The sequence below is a fragment of the Perognathus longimembris genome, chromosome 28 (genome assembly GCF_023159225.1).
Source record: "Perognathus longimembris pacificus isolate PPM17 chromosome 28, ASM2315922v1, whole genome shotgun sequence".
In the NCBI taxonomy this organism is placed as follows: domain Eukaryota; kingdom Metazoa; phylum Chordata; class Mammalia; order Rodentia; family Heteromyidae; genus Perognathus; species Perognathus longimembris.
In genome coordinates, this window is record NC_063188.1 from 72,089,860 (window position 1) to 72,107,160 (window position 17,301).

A 17,301-nucleotide genomic window follows, 5' to 3' on the forward strand; every position below is an offset into this window, starting at 1 on the left:
AGAAAGCTGACTGGATACCTCACCTCTTGAGGGAGTTCTGGCTGACACAGAACATAAACGATTCAGGAGAGAGAAGTAAAATAAACAAGGGGGAAAAAGATCTACTACAAGGCCATCATAATAAAAACAGCATGGTATTGGTATAAAAACAGATCGGAAGACCAATGGATTAGAACTGAAGACCCAGAAATAAAACCGCACTCTTACAGCCAACTGATATTCGACAAAGGAGATAAAGACATACAATGAAATAAACATAGCCTCTTCAACTACTGGTGCTGGGAGAACTGGGCAGCCATATGCAGAAAACTCAAAGTAGACCCAAGCCTATCACCATGCACCAAGATCAAATCAAAATGGATCAAGGACCTCAATATCAGACCTGAATCCTTGAAACTACTGAAGGACAGAGTAGGAAAGACGCTAGAACTTATAGGCACAGGAAGGAACTTCCTGAATAGAGTCCCAGGGGCACAACAAATAGGGGAAAGACTCAACAAATGGGACTACTACAAATTAAAAAGTTTCTGCACAGCTAAGGACATAGCCACCAAAATAGAAAGACAGCCAACGATATGGGAAAGGATATTTACCAGCACAGCAACAGACAAAGGTCTGATATCGGTCATCTACAGAGAACTCAAAAAACTAAGCCCTTCCAAGCCCAATAAACCTATTAGGAAATGGGCAAAAGAGCTAAAGAGAGACTTCACAAGAGAAGATATAAAAATGGCAAAGAGGGCTGGGATGTAGCTCAGTGGCAAAGCGCTTGCCTAGCAAGTGCAACGTCCTGGGTTCGATCCCCAGTACCAAAAAAGAAAACACAGACAAAAAAAAATACAGTTAAAAAAAATGGCAAAGAAACACATGAGGAAATGTTCAACATCCCTGGTAGTAAAGGAAATGCAAATAAAAACAACCCTGAGATACCACCTCACCCCAATTAGAATGGCCTATACTCTGAACTCAGGAAACAACAAATGCTGGAGGAGGTGCGGGGAAAGAGGAACCCTTCTCCATTGTTGGTGGGTGTGCAAATTAGTACAACCACTTTGGAGAACAGTATGGAGGTTTCTCAAAAAGCTCAACATAGACCTACCCTATGACCCGGCCATACCACTCCTAGGCATCTATCCTAAACAGCAAAACCCAAGATATAAAAAAGACATTTGTACTTCCATGTTTATCGCGGCACAATTCACAATAGCCAAAATATGGAAACAACCCAGATGCCCCTCCACAGATGAATGGATCCAAAAAATATGGTACTTATACACAATGGAATACTACATAGCGATTAGGAATGGTGAAATATTGTTATTCGCAGGGAAATGGTCAGAACTCGAACAAATAATGTTGAGCAAGACAAGCCTCGAACACAGAAAACAAAGGGGCATGATCTCCCTGATATATTACTGTTAACAAAGGGAGATGGAGAGACAGTAGAGACCAAGTCTGTGAATACTTTATATGTTCTTGATACATTGTATATTGTATATATGTCTACCTGACCTAGAGAAGGGATAGAAAAACAGGACGTAAGATATCACAAGAAATGTACACACTGCCCTACTATGTAACTGTACCCTTTTTGCACACCTTGCAAAAAAATTTTGTGTTTAATTAATAAACAAATAAAAAAAAGAAAAAGAGTCACCATCTGCTATTACTAAAAACAGATGACAGCTCATTAAAGAGCTACTGTTCTTGACATCTTCCCATGAGCAAGATAGTGTGTCAAGAACTCTGTGTAAGCACAACCTCTAATTCTTACATCAACCTATAAGATATCCCCATTGCAAAATAAGGAAGTATGGCTAAAAGAAATGCAGACTTAAGGTTCATTACAGGCTGCTCTTTCCTGGAATTGGGACTCAGACTGAGAGGTCAGGGGATCCCTTCTAGCTGGATGCACATAATTAGCTGTCCTTACTATATTCTGCGTCCTTGAAGCATGCTCCCAAGCTGTCCTGTTCATCCAGACTGGCATTCTCCTCTTCCTCGCTCTCAGGTTTCCAGTATGCTGGCCGCTTGATGGGTCGCTTCCCTGGGATGCGCTGGGAAGCTGGACTACTAGACACAGTGCCCAGACCACTACTGGAGCTTGCACTGCTGCGTTCCTGCCCCCCAGTCCACCAGGCCTGCAGGCTGGAGGTAGCTGGGGAAGACGATGAGGACTGCAGATTGGCCATGCACAACATGCCCTGGATAGCCTCCTGAGTGCTGGGGGAGGCTGGAGCCTCACTGTAAGGGACAGAGGAGAAATGCTGAAGGAGCTTCTATAGTTACTGGAAAGAAACCAATTATCAGAACAGTGAGGGAAGGAGAATAACAGCAATAGGGACCAATGTAGAAGGAGAAAATCATCTAAGGTGACTCTTCTAGATCCTCTTCCAACTTCTAACAATCATTCAAAGTCAGATCTTAAATTTCTCAAGACAAAGTTTCATGTCTACCATGTTTTTTCAACCCAAGTGTCTTAAATAATGCTTGGTCTGGGCTGGGAATATGGCCTAGTGGCAAGAGCGCTTGCCTCGTATACATGAAGCCCTGGGTTCTATTCCCCAGCACCACATATATAGAAAATAGCCAGAAGTGGCGCTGTGGCTCAAGTGGCAGAGTGCTAGCCTTGAGCAAAAAGAAGCCAGGGACAGTGCTCAGGCCCTGAGTCCAAGCCCCAGGAATGGCAAAACAAAAACAAAAACAGAAACAAAAGAATAATAATGCTTGATCTGTTTACATGGCTCTCAATAAGTCAAACCTGGCGGTGCACATCTGTAATGTCAACACTAAAGAGCCTGAGACAATAGAACTTGGAGTTCAATGACAGCCTGAGACATATAATGAGACTATGTCTCAAAAACCATTAATAAATAAACAAACAAACAGCTCAAAGCGTGTCTACTGTTTGGTCTAGCCCTTTGCACAGGAGTGTTGTCTAATAGCCTGCAAAATCAAAATAAAAGCCAATACTCACGTGAGGGCAGTATAGTCAGGTCCCCCCACCTGCCTGCTGGCTTTAAGTAGATCAAGAATTCCACCAGCTCCACTTCCATTCCCAAGCTTGCCTTCAACCCCTTCCACCATGTCCTCATCTGTTGTATAGTCCTCCTGTTGGTTAAAAAACAAAAACAAGGGTTGAGAATATGGCCTAGTGGTAAAGTGCTCACCTCGTATACATGAAGCCCTGGGTTCGATTCCTCAGCACCACATATATAGAAAAAGCCAGAAGTGGCGCTGTGGCTCAAGTGGTAGAGTGCTAGCCTTGAGCAAAAAGAAGCCAGGGATACTGCTAAGGCCCCTGAGTTCAAGCCCCAGGAATTGCAAAAAATAAACCAAAAAACAAGCCCATCACCTCAGTTGTTGAGGCTTGATCTAGTAAAGCTCTGAATTAGGACTGATAATACCTAATCTCTAGGTTGATAACTCCTAATATCTTCTGAGCACCAAGTATAGACCAAATAGAAACCAAAACAATCATCCTTTCATCTTATTTTTTTAACCAGTCCTGGGGCTTGAACTAGGGGCCTGGGCACTGTCCCTGAGCTTCTTTTGCTCAAGGCTAGCACTCTACCCACTTGAGCCAAGCACCACTTCCAGCTTTTATTTTGTTCATATGATACTGAAGAATCGAACCCAGGGCTTCATGCATGCTAGGCAAGTACTCTACCACTAAAGCCACATTCCTAGCCCTCATCTTAATCTTTACAGCATCTTTTGAAGTATTATGCCTCCTACTCTACAGATATATTCTACTTTGTTCATATCTATCTCAGCAAAGTAAATACTTTATATAAGGTCACACTAATGTTTCAAATCAGATACTTTTTGCTTAGTCATACTGCCTTTTCTGCTATTCTTCACATTAAAGGATTTTAAAAATATTTCAACTACTTTGTAATCTTCCATTCATATGCTGCATAGAACTTAGCATGTAACTTTTTTAATAGTATTTTAGAAACTGAATCCATAGGATCCCTTAGCTTCTTTCTCAATTAGAATGACAATCTGTCTTCAGTCTCCACAATCAGAATGAACAGAAGACCATATAAAGGCAGAATCCTACCTCAATGTCAAATTCAACTTCTCCTGGTTCACGAACTCGGTTGGGATCAGAACAAGGCTTTGCACGGGGCAATTTCCGGGGAAATTCTAAAACACGATGGAATATAATTATTATAAAGTTAAGATTAGCACCAAAGTGAAATACTCACAGGAAAGAATGACTACAATTTTCTTGGGACTAATGACAACCAGCAAGGAATTAACTCAAAAATAAGTCTTTAAAGCAAAGAAAACAATACAAGTCTATACAGCCTGGTAAATCAAATAACAATCTCAAGCCTAAAATCTTGAATCTATGGAATATAAAACAACAATAAAAATATGAAATGCTCAGGGAAGAAAGAAGAGATACCCACTTGGTCTTAATATCAAGGCTGCCTTCTCCTTTCCCAGTCTCTCATCAATTTGCAGTTCATCATCTGAATCCAAGTCAAATTGATCTTCCATCACCTGTTCTGCAATCACCTTTGACTTCCCTGCCTTCTTTGCAATTTTGGCTCTACGAGACTTGGCTAAGTTCTTCACCTTTTTGGTACTGGAGAGACAAACAGGGAATAAACAAACAGGGTCATGTGAAATATAAAGACAACAGGGCTAGTAGCTCTTTGATGGAAAACATCCTCAAATTGTTCTATAACAATTCCTATCAAAATGTGCCCAGTTTTAATTGACAAAGTGATAGTAAAATATATACATATCTCTATGTCTGTCTATCTATCTATACATACATACACATATATAAGCAAAGGAAATCCTACAATAGCCAGCATTACCATGAAAAAGAACAAAGTCAAGAATTTGCTCCAAATGTCAATTTAAAACTACAAGCAAGGGGCTGGGGATATGGCCTAGTGGCAAGAGTGCTTGCCTCGTATACATGAGGCCCTGGGTTCGATTCCCCAGCACCACATATACAGAAAATGGCCGGAAGGGGCGCTGTGGCTCAAGTGGCAGAGTGCTAGCCTTGAGCAAGAAGAAGCCAGGGACAGTGCTCAGGCCCTGAGTCCAAGCCCCAGGACTGGCCAAAAAAAAAAAAAAAACTACAAGCAAAAGGGGAGGGAAGAAGGATGAACAAATGCAATTATGCTGTTCAGTATATACTTTATACCCATTTGAATTACTTTAGTCAGAAAATAAAAAAAAAAAAAAACAACAAAGCCAGGTGCAGGTGGCTCACACCTATCCTTCCAGGAGGCTGAGATCTAAGGATCGTGGATCAAAGCCAACTTGGGCAGTAAAGTCCATGATGCTCTTAACTTCAATTAAGCACCAAAAACTACATGAAAAAAAGCTGGAAGTTGAAGAGGAAACTGGGGAAATGTGAAGGAAGGGGTGACATTGTCCACCTTAATTAAAACAATAAAATATTTTTTAAAAGCCAGAAGTGGAGCTTTGGCTCAGGTGGGAGAGCACTAGCCTTGAGCACAAAAATTCAGTCACAGTGCCCAGGCCCTGGGCTCAAGCCTCACCACTGGCATCCACACAAAGAAATTATTTTAAGTAATATGTATGCTCGTTATACAAAATCCAAATGTTATTGAAGTAAAAATTTTCTCATCACTTTCCTTTATCCTACTTTCTAGAAATAGTAACTGTAAAAATTTTTTGTGTGAATAGTATAAAATGTTAATATACGTACTTGCTTGAATGCATATGAATATTTCTAGAAAAAGTCAATGAAATTGTCCATGTGGAAAACAGGGAAGAGATGGAAACAGAATTTTTTACCCTGTGCTCTTTGTTTAAAAATTTTTTAATTTTATAAATTGAATTTTAAACTTCTAAAAATTAAAAACAGAGAATATAGCTTAGCGGCAGAATGCTCGCCTTGTATGCACAAAGCCCTGGGTTTGATTCCTCAGCACCACATAAACAGAAAAAGCCAGAAGTGGGGCTGTGGCTCAAGTGGTAGAGTGCTAACTTTGAGCAAAAAGGAAGCCAGGAACAGTGCCGAGGCCCCGAGTCCAAGCCCCAGGACTGGCAAAAAATAAAATTAAGCAAAAAAAAATTAAAACAGAAATAAAGACTATAAACTGTTATTCAACATATGCATATGTACATAAATACTCCTTTTAAAAAGATAAGTATGGGGCTGGGAATACGGCCTAGTGGCAAGAGTGCTTGCCTCCTACACATGAAGCTCTCGGTTTGATTCCCCAGCACCACATATATGGAAAACGGCCAAAAGGGGTGCTGTGGCTCAGGTGGCAGAGTGCTAGCAGCCTTGAGTAGGAAGAAGCCAGGGACAGTGCTCAGGCCCTGAGTCTAAGGCCCAGGACTGGCAAAAAAAAAAAAAGGTAAGTATGGAGTTATTTCTATATACTCTTTTGTAACCTCATTTGTTTCACTTAAGAATATATCTAGGGGGCTGGGAATGTGGCTTAGTCATAGAGTGCTTGCCTAGCAATGCATAAAGCCCTGCCTGGGTTCAATTCCTCAGCACCACATAAACAGAAATGGCACTATGGCTCAAGTGGTAGAGTGCTAGCTTTGAGCAAAAAGAAGCCAGGGACAGTGCTCAGGTCCTGAGTCCAAGTGCCAGAACTGGCCAAAAAAAAAAAAAAAAAGAACTTATCTTGGAACCCAGATGGTGGCTCACACCTGTAATCCAAGCTACAGAAAGCTAAAACCTGAGTATTGCAGTTCAAATCCAGCCTGGTCTGGAAAGTCTGTGAGACTTATCTCCCATTAACTACCAAAAAAAAAAAAAAAAAAGCCAGAGGGGAGCTGTGGCTCAAGTGGTAGACTATTAGCCTTGAGGAAAAAAAATCTCAGGAACAATGCCTAGGCTCTGAGTTCAAGCCCCAGGACCAGCACAGAAGAAAAGAAAATGTATTTTGGAAGCAAATGTTGTTGATTCACAGTTGAAATCCTACCTGGGAGATTGCAACAGAGAGGACTGTGGTTTGAAGCCAATTTGTACAAAGCAATCATGAGACCCATCCCCTTCTTAACAGATAAATAGGTAAGGTGATGTGTATCTGTCCTAGCTACAATGGTAAGCCTGAATTAGGTAGATTGCATTTCAGGTGTGCACTAGCAGGAAATACGACTCCATTTCAAAATAATCAATGAAAAATAAAAATAAGTTGTAGCATGTCTTCCTACCAACTGTAAGGCAGTTCAAACTCCTGTGGTCTACTGCCATCCCACAAAAAGAATCCAGTCTGGGCTGGGTGTAGTTGTGTATGCATGTAATCACAGTCACAGTTTCAGGGGCAGCCCAAGCAAAAATGTTAACATGATCACATTTCAACCACCGCACCAGTGGTGGCAGAAAATTCTAATTCCAAGCATTTGGAGGAGGACCGTCATCTAAGTCAAAAAAGACAAAACCTAAAGCAAAATACCTAAAGCAAAAAATGGCTAGGGCAGTATGGCCGAAGAGATAAAGCATTTGGTGCTGGGAATAGGGCCTAGTGGCAAGAGTGCTTGCCTCGTATACGTGAAGCCCTGGGTTCGATTCCTCAGCACCACATATATAGAAAAGACCATAAGTGGCGTTGTGGCTCAAGTGGCAGAGTGCTAGACTTGAGCAAAAAGAAGCCAGGGACAGTGCTCAGATCCCTGAGTTCAAGCTCCAGGACTGGCAAAAAAAAGAGAGGTAAAGCATTTAACTAATACGAAAAAGGTGAAAGTAAAAATAAAATTGCACATGAGTATATCTATACATACATATATGTAATTTTTTGTATTACATCTATGTGTGCAGGCATATCTCAGTATAGATCAAGAGTATCACTATATCATCGATGGAAGCTTCTCTAGCATGTGTAAGATACTAAGTTCAATTTCTAGAATTGCAAAATGCAAAAAAGAATCTATTTTAAGGACTGCATATTGTTATCATCTTTTTGTTATGGTTCAACATATACAACATTAAAAATACTAACATGAGGGCGAAAATATAAAGAATCTGTCTTTGAAGGCAAGCATAGGGGTGCATGCTTGTAGTGCCAACAAGTTTGGAGGCTGAAATAGTGGCAGCTTCAAGGCTATCCTGAATAATACAAAAGAAAAAACTATATAAAAGAAAAAATATGTATTTTAGATATCTTTTTGTATCAACAGATATTAAACTGTTCCATCCTATTTAACAGCTATATGGAATTGAATTCTAAAGCTGTATCACAATTAACATGTAGTGATAAAAATGTGTATAGTTTCAGTGACTTACTATTACAATGATGCAATAAGCACTGAACAAGTCTCCTTACATGTTTGTGCAAAGATTTATGTAAATGAAATTCCTAAGCAATAAGTCACAAGTCAAAGGGTATACAAAAAACTGTTCCTAACCAGTACGCTACCCTCATGTATCTCTGCCAATGGTTGTGCCTCACTGACTTGCTTAAATTCTAGAAATTATACTAGATCTTTCTTACCAGTGCCAACTAGATACCAGACCTCTTTCCCACAGCGCACCATGATTATAATTTAGCAATGATAGCTGATACTATTTGGGTCAATACCCAAATACTTAGGACAATTCCTAAGTACATCATCTTACCCAACCATGTCCCAACACCTAGCTCCAAGTTCCATGCCCTGTTTTAGTGGCACACTGCCACCGACAGTTCCTGTTATCTTTGTGCTTCATTTTTCCACCTCACCTGCCATTAGCCATCAACAGGGACAGCGGGTTTTCAGTCCCTTCAACATCGATGTCTGGTGAGTCATCATCTGAGTCATTCAAACAGGCACCAGTAATGTTCAACTGTGGAAGAAGGAAGCTCAGTTGTCACGACTCTGGGATTCCCAGGTGAATCAAGAGGGCCAATTCCCTCTCATTTTACTGCAAAACTGTCAAAAGCCCTTCATCATACTTCCTTTATAGCTTATACCCCCAATGATCACAGGAACTGGAGGTTGAGAACATATGGTTGCCTCAGAGGAAACCTATCAAATCTTGTGAAACGTATTCTCTAAGAAAAGGAGCGGCATCATATATGTTCATGGAAGGGACCAGAATCCAGGTAGAGACCTGGTGGTGGGGGCTGAGAATGTGGCTTAGTGGTAGAGTGCTTTGCCTAGCATGAATGAAGCCCTGGGTTTGATTCCTCAGCACCACATACACAGAAAAGGCCAGAAGTGGCACTGTGGCTCAAGTGGTAGAGCACTAGCCTTGAGCAAAAGGTCAGGGACAGTGCCCAGGCCTGAGTTCAAGTCCCAGGACTGGCAAAAAAGAGACCTAGTGGTGGAGGTGGCTTTTTAAAAGGACCTGTTCAAGACTCTAAGTTTTCAAGCCTCATTCCTATCCCAACATGTCAAAAGTCAGCTCAAGTGTTATGCATTTAGCAGTGCTCCTGACCATCTCCCCTACCTGGAAAGAATCAATCCTCCTGTGTCTCAGGACATGTGTCCCACACATAACCTTGATTGTGGCACCCACAATACATCATTGCATTAATTTGTAGTTATTCCTATCGTTCTCACTAGCCTATCAGCCTCTCGAGTTACATTCACAGCACCTATCACAGTGCCCAGCATAGAAAAGGTCTCAATAAATGCCTGTTAAATGAGTGGGACTGGTAGCCAAATACCAGGGGCCCTAAGGGAGCTCAGGACAGGATAGCCTGCCCTTTTGAAACTTTGCTCTTCCAAGGGACCCAAAAGGATTGGGCTGAACTCATGGGCCAGCACCCACCTTTGCTTTCTGGGAAGAGCCTGTCTTCAGTGACTGATGACTGTATGGGTCCATGAGATTATAGCTCAACTGGCCAGCAGGCCCCAAGGCTGAACTCTCCTTGCCCTTTCGCTCTGCCTTCTTGAAGATTTCCTTGGGCTTCAGGCCTTTCTTCTTTGAACCACCTTTGGAAGGCAGTGACAGCCTGGACATGGATACTGATGTGGAATGAGCTGGCCTGGTTAAGGGAATGGAGCCAGCTGGGAAGATCCTCTGCAGCCCAAAGACATTGCTCGTCTTCCCAACGTTCTGTTGGAAGATATCCTACAAGAATGGTAGTACACCAGGGGGTTAGAGCTTAACTCAAGAGTTCCCTCTATGATAGAGCAGAGGTCTGTTTCTGAAAGTGGCATTACTGCCATGGAAGTAGATTATACAGATGCTCCACAATTGCACAATCCAGTCTTTTCACAGTGAGTCATCAAGAATTTACTGGATGGCTTTTCTTTACCCAGCCATTGACAAGTAAGGAGAAGACGAGCAAAGGAAGACACTGTGGTCAAACTGGAGAGAAAAGACGACACTGGTGGCTCACACCTGTAATCCTAGCTACTCAGGAGGCTGAGATTTGAGGATCACAGTTCAAAGCCAGCCTGGGAAAAAAAGTCTGCGAGACTGTTATCTCCAATTAACTACTCAAAAAAGCCAGAAGTGGAGCTGTGGCTCAAGTGGCAGAGTGCTAGCTTGGAGCAAAAAAGCTCAAAGGACAGTACCCAGGCCCTGAGTTCAAGACACAGCATCAAGGAAAAAAAAACTGGAGAGAAAAGACTCCAAGACTAGCTGACACAAAACAGAAAATAAGTTCAAATTCTGACTACAGGATTTGAGAGGAGGTTTTAGTACTAATGTTGCTACTACCTAGCTCTGAAGAGTTATCTGACCACTCTGGAGCTTGTTTGCTCAACTGTAAAACTAAAAGATCTAGACTGGAAAGGTAATTTTCAAAGATGTTCTATGCATCTTCTTGGACAAAACCTAGGGAATTAAAGGTAAATGGGAAGGCAGAGAGGAACAAGTGGAACCTCATCCCTTCCATCTTCATCCCATTCAAAGTTGCTTGGCTTTGACATGTTTTGTAAGTTAGGGTTCAATATAAGAGCTTATTTGAAAAGAATTCCATTGCTTAAAACTTCTGAAAGGGATATGTTCTATCTCCAAGTTCTCTTCCAATCAACCCAAAGGTCTGGGTGTGTAAGACTGGAAAGAGCAGGAAAAAGATAGGGCATGAACTAAATTTTGAAGGATCTTAACAGTTGGAATGGAGGAAAATGAAGCAGGAGGTGGACACTGTAAACTATGGTGTAGACAGTGAAACATACTGCACAAAGTGAGGCAAGAAGTCCATCTTGCAGCTTACTTGATTATCCTTCAGCATGGATGTACACCCTGGACAATCAAGAACTTTACAGCTCCTGAGTTTGAAGTTTAAACATTCCCAAGTCTACTTCTCCTCTGGTGCCTCTGCTATTTTACCAGCCCACGCTGATTTCTCATTTTGCTATAAAGTCTATTAATGATATCTCACATTTATTGAGTAATTACTCTGCCAGGCACTGTTCCAGGGGCTCTACATACATAAACTCTTAATCTTACCCAATGTCTGAAATGTTGATAAAGTTGGCCCCCACATTGCAGATGAGGAAATTGAGGCTCTGAAATGCTTTCAAGTGAAAGAGCAGGACCCAGAAGCCAGGTTTCTGAGTCTCTTACCACTATACCTTACTGCCTTGTGATATGTATCACCTGTTGAGACAGGGCTCTGTAATCATCTTCAATATGAGAGAACTGTCATTTTGTAGAATGCAGAGACTGAGTCAAATTATCAGTAATAACAACTACAACTACTAGCATTACCCACCACCACCATCAAAATTTATTGACCAACTATAATGTGCCAAGTATTATACTTTATGTTCCAGCTCCATTACTTTATTTAATCCTTTTAACAACTTTGAGCAGGTACCATTAACCTCATTTTAGAGATGATCAAACTATGGCCTGAAAGGTTAATTTTGTTCAGAGTTCCTTACAAAATTTTGAGTTCTTAGTGAGGGAAACTGTACCATTTATTTATCCTCAAAACCTAGTCCAATGTATGACACACTCTTGCAGGATGTAATTATTATTTGAATTAATTACTAAAGGAATGAGGAGGGTGCTTGGTAGGGTCTTCCCAACCCTTGTCTCTGGGATCTATGCCCAATAAAAAGGCCTGATCTGACACACAAATCTCAATGCCCTTGGCAAATGCCTTCCCTCCCCCCATGCTTCTTACTTCAACCAGGCGGATCTCCCTAGCCAGATCTTTAATGAGCTGTACAGTCCGCACTGTCTCCGGGATCTCATCCTCATGGTCTGGCAGAGCCTGTTAAACAAGCAATATGAGAAATAGAAGCACACAATTGACTTTGACAAACTGATAAACAAAGGGTAATCTTTTCCACAGGTATTATTGGATATCCATGAGCAAAAAAAACCCAATCCATCCATTTCTTAAAACACACACACACACACACACACACACACACACACACACACACACACACAGAGAGAGAGAGAGAGAGAGAGAGAGAGAGAGAGAGAGAGAGATCACTGAAATAAGTATAAAACCTACTATAAGCTTTCTAGGACAGAAGAGAAAATCTTTGTGAGGCAAAGCAATACAAAGAACATGAGCCCAGAAAACAACAACAACAACAAAAACCCACGATAAACTAGACTTAACACAGATTAAAAACTCATCTCTGAAAAATCTCTGCTTTTACGCAAGTCACAGATTAACAGGAAAAATATGTACAAAACATATATCCTATAAAGGACAGTGTATTAAGAGATGTGTGAGGGAACTAAGTTGTGGAATTAGGTCACATCCTTCTTGAAGTCAATGACTTCAGGGAGCTCAATGGGGACAAACCAGCTGCTCCATTTGTGAGGAAAGAACTTCATTGATGACTGAGCAGCTATAGGATCACAGTTAACTAAACAAAACCATGGGAAGAATATGCAATTTAAGTTTTTAAACTCATATGCTATCTATTTTGAGCCACACCCCCAGTACTTTTTTGCTTATATTTTGAACAGAGTCTGTACTTTTTCCCTAGACTGATGTGAACTGCAATCTTTCCAACTACTCCTCCCATGCTAGCTGTGTATCACTACACTTGGCTTGTCTGTTGAGATTGAGTGTCAATCAACGTTTTGCCTGTGCAGGTCTCAAACCATGATCCTCCCAATCTCTGCCTCCTGAGCAGCTGGGATTACAGGCGTGCACCAGCATACCCAACCCAAATGTAATTCTTATTTCCTCACTATTTATATATAAGGTAGCTTACATGGACGGAATTGTACACCATTATTTGAGAAATTCTAGAATCTTTCCAAATCAGTACATGGAGTGCTTTCTTATTCTCTTTTATAACTCAGTAGTCATTTGGATGAATGAAGACAGGTACATTTCTAAAAAGCCATTCTGGCAGTACACATCAAGAACTATATTTTTTCAAATACTCTAATCCAATAATTGCTCTTCCAGAAATCTATCTTGAAGGAATAATCAGGAGATGATATTTACTGTAATATTCTCTGTAACTACATTCCTCCAAATAAATATTAAGGAGGGAATGATAAGCTTAGGAGATGCTTAGGAGATAAACACTGGGAAGACTACAATCAGAAGACAGTCCAAGCAAAAAGTTAGCAACACCTCATCTCAGCAAAAAGACTAGGTGTGGAGGTATATGTCTATAAACCCAGTTACACAGGCTACATTAAGTATGAGATCATAGTCTGAGGACAGCCTTATCAAAAATGATTCTATCCCCAAAATAACAAAATCAAAATATGAGCTAGGGCCATGCTCAAGTGACAGTGCTTATGTAGTAAGCACAAGGCCTTGCATTGAACCCCCTACATCAACACCATTTTTGTGTGCCAGACCTGGGGCTTGAACTCAGGGCCTGGGCAATGTCTCTGAGCTTCTTTGGCTCAAGGCTAGCACTCTACCATTTGAGCCACAGCACCACTTGCAGACTTTTCTGAGGAGGTAAGAGTCCCATAAACTTTCCTGCCTAGGCTAGCTTCAAACCATGATCCTCAGATCTCAGGCTGCTGAGTAGCTAGGATTTTACAGGTGTGAGCCACCAACGCCCAGCTCCATTTTTTTTTAAAAAAGGACCAGAAGAAATATATCCAATAATAGTAGTGGCCTCTGAAAGTTAATTAACAGTGATTTTTTTCCTTCTTATATTCTTCTATGTTTTCCTGATTCTCAAGAGTATTTCTTCTTAGAATCAGAAAAAGTTTAAAAGCATAATCCAAGGAATTTTAGGCCAGTCTTCTACTGTAATGAAAGCCTCAAGCCTCACTGGTCTCTTCTGTCTTTTCAAAGCATCTACCAAAAGGCAGTTCTAATGGAGAGCAGAATACTATGGAGGTTCAGAAATAAGCATATTTACTTCTTTCTTTGTCCAGGCTCTAAAGGCCACATTCAGGGCTTTACCACCATGGACCAGGTAGGAGGCAGGGTGTCTCCTATTCTCACGCAAGCCTAAAGAAGAAAGGAGAAAGCAGAGTGTCAATGAAGAAATCCAGGAAATAAAGAACTTGTAACTTCTATCAGGCAACCAGAGAAGGTGCTCAGGGTTTTGAGCACAACTCCATATATCAGTTATTTTAATAGTAGTGACTAAGAAACTACTACAATCTGTGTACTAGTGGCTAACGTCTGTCATCTTAGCTACTCAAGAAGGCTGAGATCTGGGAATCATGGCTCCATGCCTGCCCAGAAGGAGTCTGTGAGACTCTTATCTCAAATTAACTACCAAAAGCCAGAGTAGAGCTGTGGTTCAAATGGCAGAATGCTAGCCTTGAGGAAAAACAAAAAAAGCTAAGCACTATTGGCTCATGCCTGTAATCCTAGCTACTCGGAGGCTGAGATCTGAGGATTGTGGTTCAAATCCAGCCCAGGCAGGAAAATTTGTGAGAGGCTTATCTCCAATTAACCACCAAAAAGGGCAGAAGCTGTGACTCAAGTGGCACAGTGCTACCTTGAAGTAAAAGAAGCTCAGGGACAGTGCCCAGGCCCTGTGTTCAAGCCCCAGTACACACGTACACACGTACACACATACACACGTACACACACACACACACACACACACACACACACACACACACAGAGAGGAAACGACTACAATAGTAAGACCTGGCATATATTATCTTATTTAATCCTTATACATACCCTGTAAGACAGGTATTATTATCTTCATTTGATAGTTCAAGAACTAAAAGTCAGAGAGAAAATAAACTTGACCAAGGCTACACACAGAGTTAAGTACTAAAGCAAAGAGTGAATTTATATCCATTCAGGTCTGAGCTCCTTTCAAAGGAAAAGGCTCCTTATATTACTCTGTCTCTAGGTTTCAAAAGGACATGAAGGACCATGATCACTACTTACCCTGATTTGAAGGGCCATTAATATATATGATGAACTGGCTATGTTCTACACCTTGCTTCATGGGTATACTATTACAAACAGCCAGATTTAGGCTTCATAAAGAATTTTTGACTGAACAAACCTGTTCAGAATAGGATTGCAGGTAGTGATCCTGTCTTTGAACACTTACATGACAAGGTGTCAGAATAAGGGCTTGAGGATTAGAGAAGAGACTGTACTCACTGGAGTCTGAGGTCTTTTGTAATCTTAAAATGTTGATTCCTTCTGGCCAAGTCTCCTTGAGGAATCAATTTTGGTTCAAACAAGAGATCCACTTTATTTCAGAGCAAACCAAAGAAGAGGAAACTCAGTAATTGACTTACAATTGGGTTGATGCCCAGGAATCAACATAATATGCCACAGCCTTATTCCTTTGGGAGGCACATCCAGAAAACTTTTAAACTAATCTAGATTTAAACTAATTCTTGATTTTAACAGGCAAGAAATAGGAATAAATTTCACTGTGATCTAATTTTCTCAGTCACCTCTGCTAAACAAAAGGGTTTGTATCTATGCCCTGTTGAATAAAAACGCAAATCCAAAAATTAACAGGCTATATTATTCCACTTATATAGTATTCTTTTTTTTCTATGCATTAGTAATAGAGCTCAAGACTTTGCATTCGCACTTTGTGTTTTTGCTAAGTAGCAGTACTCTACTAATTATGCCATGCTTCCAGTTCTGATTTTTTTTTCTGGTTAATTGGAGTAAGAGTCTTGGATTTGTCAGCTAGGGCAGGTTTTACACTGCCATTCTCAGATCTCAGCCTCCTGTGTAGTTAGAATTATAGGCTATATAATATTCTTAAAATGACAAAATAGCAGGAATTGAAAACAGTAATTTCCATGTTATGGATGGTGCAGGGGGAAAAGTGTGACAATATAATGGAATAGCATTAGGGAGACTTTTCCTAAAATAGTAATTATTATTTTATTTTACATTTTTCTATTCTATTCTACTCCATTTTATTCTACTTTTTAATAGTAAGAATTAAGCCTAAGGGGCTGGTGATATGGCCTAGTGGCAAGAGTGCCTGCCTCGGATACACGAGGCCCTAGGTTCGATTCCCCAGCACCACATATACAGAAAAACGGCCAGAAGCGGCGCTGTGGCTCAAGTGGCAGAGTGCTAGCCTTGAGCGGGAAGAAGCCAGGGACAGTGCTCAGGCCCTGAGTCCAAGGCCCAGGACAGGCCAAAAAAAAAAAAAAAAAGAATTAAGCCTAAGGCCTCATGCAAGCTAGGCAGGTACTATACTATCTGAACTACACTCCCAACCCTTATTTACTGTATATGTTGAAGATGCACATTTTTTGTGTGTGGTACTGGTGATTAAACTCAAAATCTGGAACTTGCAAAGGAGGTACTCAACCACTTGAGCCACACCTTCAGCCTCTTTTTACATTATTTTTGGGGTAAAGTCACTTTATACTCAGGCTGGCCTGGGCTATAATCCTCCTACCTGTACTGCTCTGTGTTGCTGGGGATAATGGGCACAGGCACATCACTATATCCAGCCATTCCAATTCCCTTGATCTCTGTCTACTAAATAGCTAGGATTGCAGGCTTGATCCATCATGCCTAGCCAACGTGATGTATGGTACACATAATGAGGTTCACTCGTGCTCTCTTTCTTCCTCCCATCCCCTCTCAAAAGGGAGTAATAGCTGGTAAAGGGCTTTATACCTCGAAAGATGTCCAGGATGTGTTTTCCCACATACCAACAGATGGTCTCAAAATTGGGGAACTTGAAGAGGTCTGCTGTGCTCAGCCGCTTCTCAATCTCATAGGCTCTGGAAGGAGACATAGCAACAATAATAATGATCCACTTTACCAAGCACCTGTTATGTATCAGATATTATTCTGGAGGCTATTGTCCACTATTTCTAAATCCTCACAGTGACTCCGTGAGACCTATTCTATATGTTAGGAATATTTTGGTCTCAAAGGTAATATGACTTCCTTAAAGTCACAAAACTACAAAATAAGGAAAAGTGTGTTATTCTAAAACTGAGGATCATCAGAAACCAGGATCTTCAAGAAGCAGACAGCAACAACCAAC

General features: G+C 41.0%; 1 protein-coding gene across 8 annotated transcripts in view; it reads right to left on the bottom strand.

The window, feature by feature from the left end:
- The window catches only part of Phf8 (PHD finger protein 8), a 120,402-nt gene that overhangs the window by 35,849 nt on the left and 67,252 nt on the right, over positions 1 to 17,301 (bottom strand). For 7 of the 8 annotated variants that reach the window (XM_048335577.1, XM_048335575.1, XM_048335579.1 and 4 more), the window contains exons 10-18: positions 16,926 to 17,032; positions 14,206 to 14,297; positions 12,027 to 12,116; positions 9,713 to 10,015; positions 8,679 to 8,782; positions 4,422 to 4,600; positions 4,067 to 4,152; positions 2,978 to 3,111; positions 1,934 to 2,244 (exon numbers count right to left, since the gene is read on the bottom strand). In XM_048335577.1, coding sequence (XP_048191534.1) covers positions 1,934 to 2,244; positions 2,978 to 3,111; positions 4,067 to 4,152; positions 4,422 to 4,600; positions 8,679 to 8,782; positions 9,713 to 10,015; positions 12,027 to 12,116; positions 14,206 to 14,297; positions 16,926 to 17,032 — 1,406 coding nt within the window. The remainder of the gene's footprint in view (positions 1 to 1,933; positions 2,245 to 2,977; positions 3,112 to 4,066; positions 4,153 to 4,421; positions 4,601 to 8,678; positions 8,783 to 9,712; positions 10,016 to 12,026; positions 12,117 to 14,205; positions 14,298 to 16,925; positions 17,033 to 17,301) is intronic. The other variant, XM_048335583.1, reaches the window with a different exon arrangement.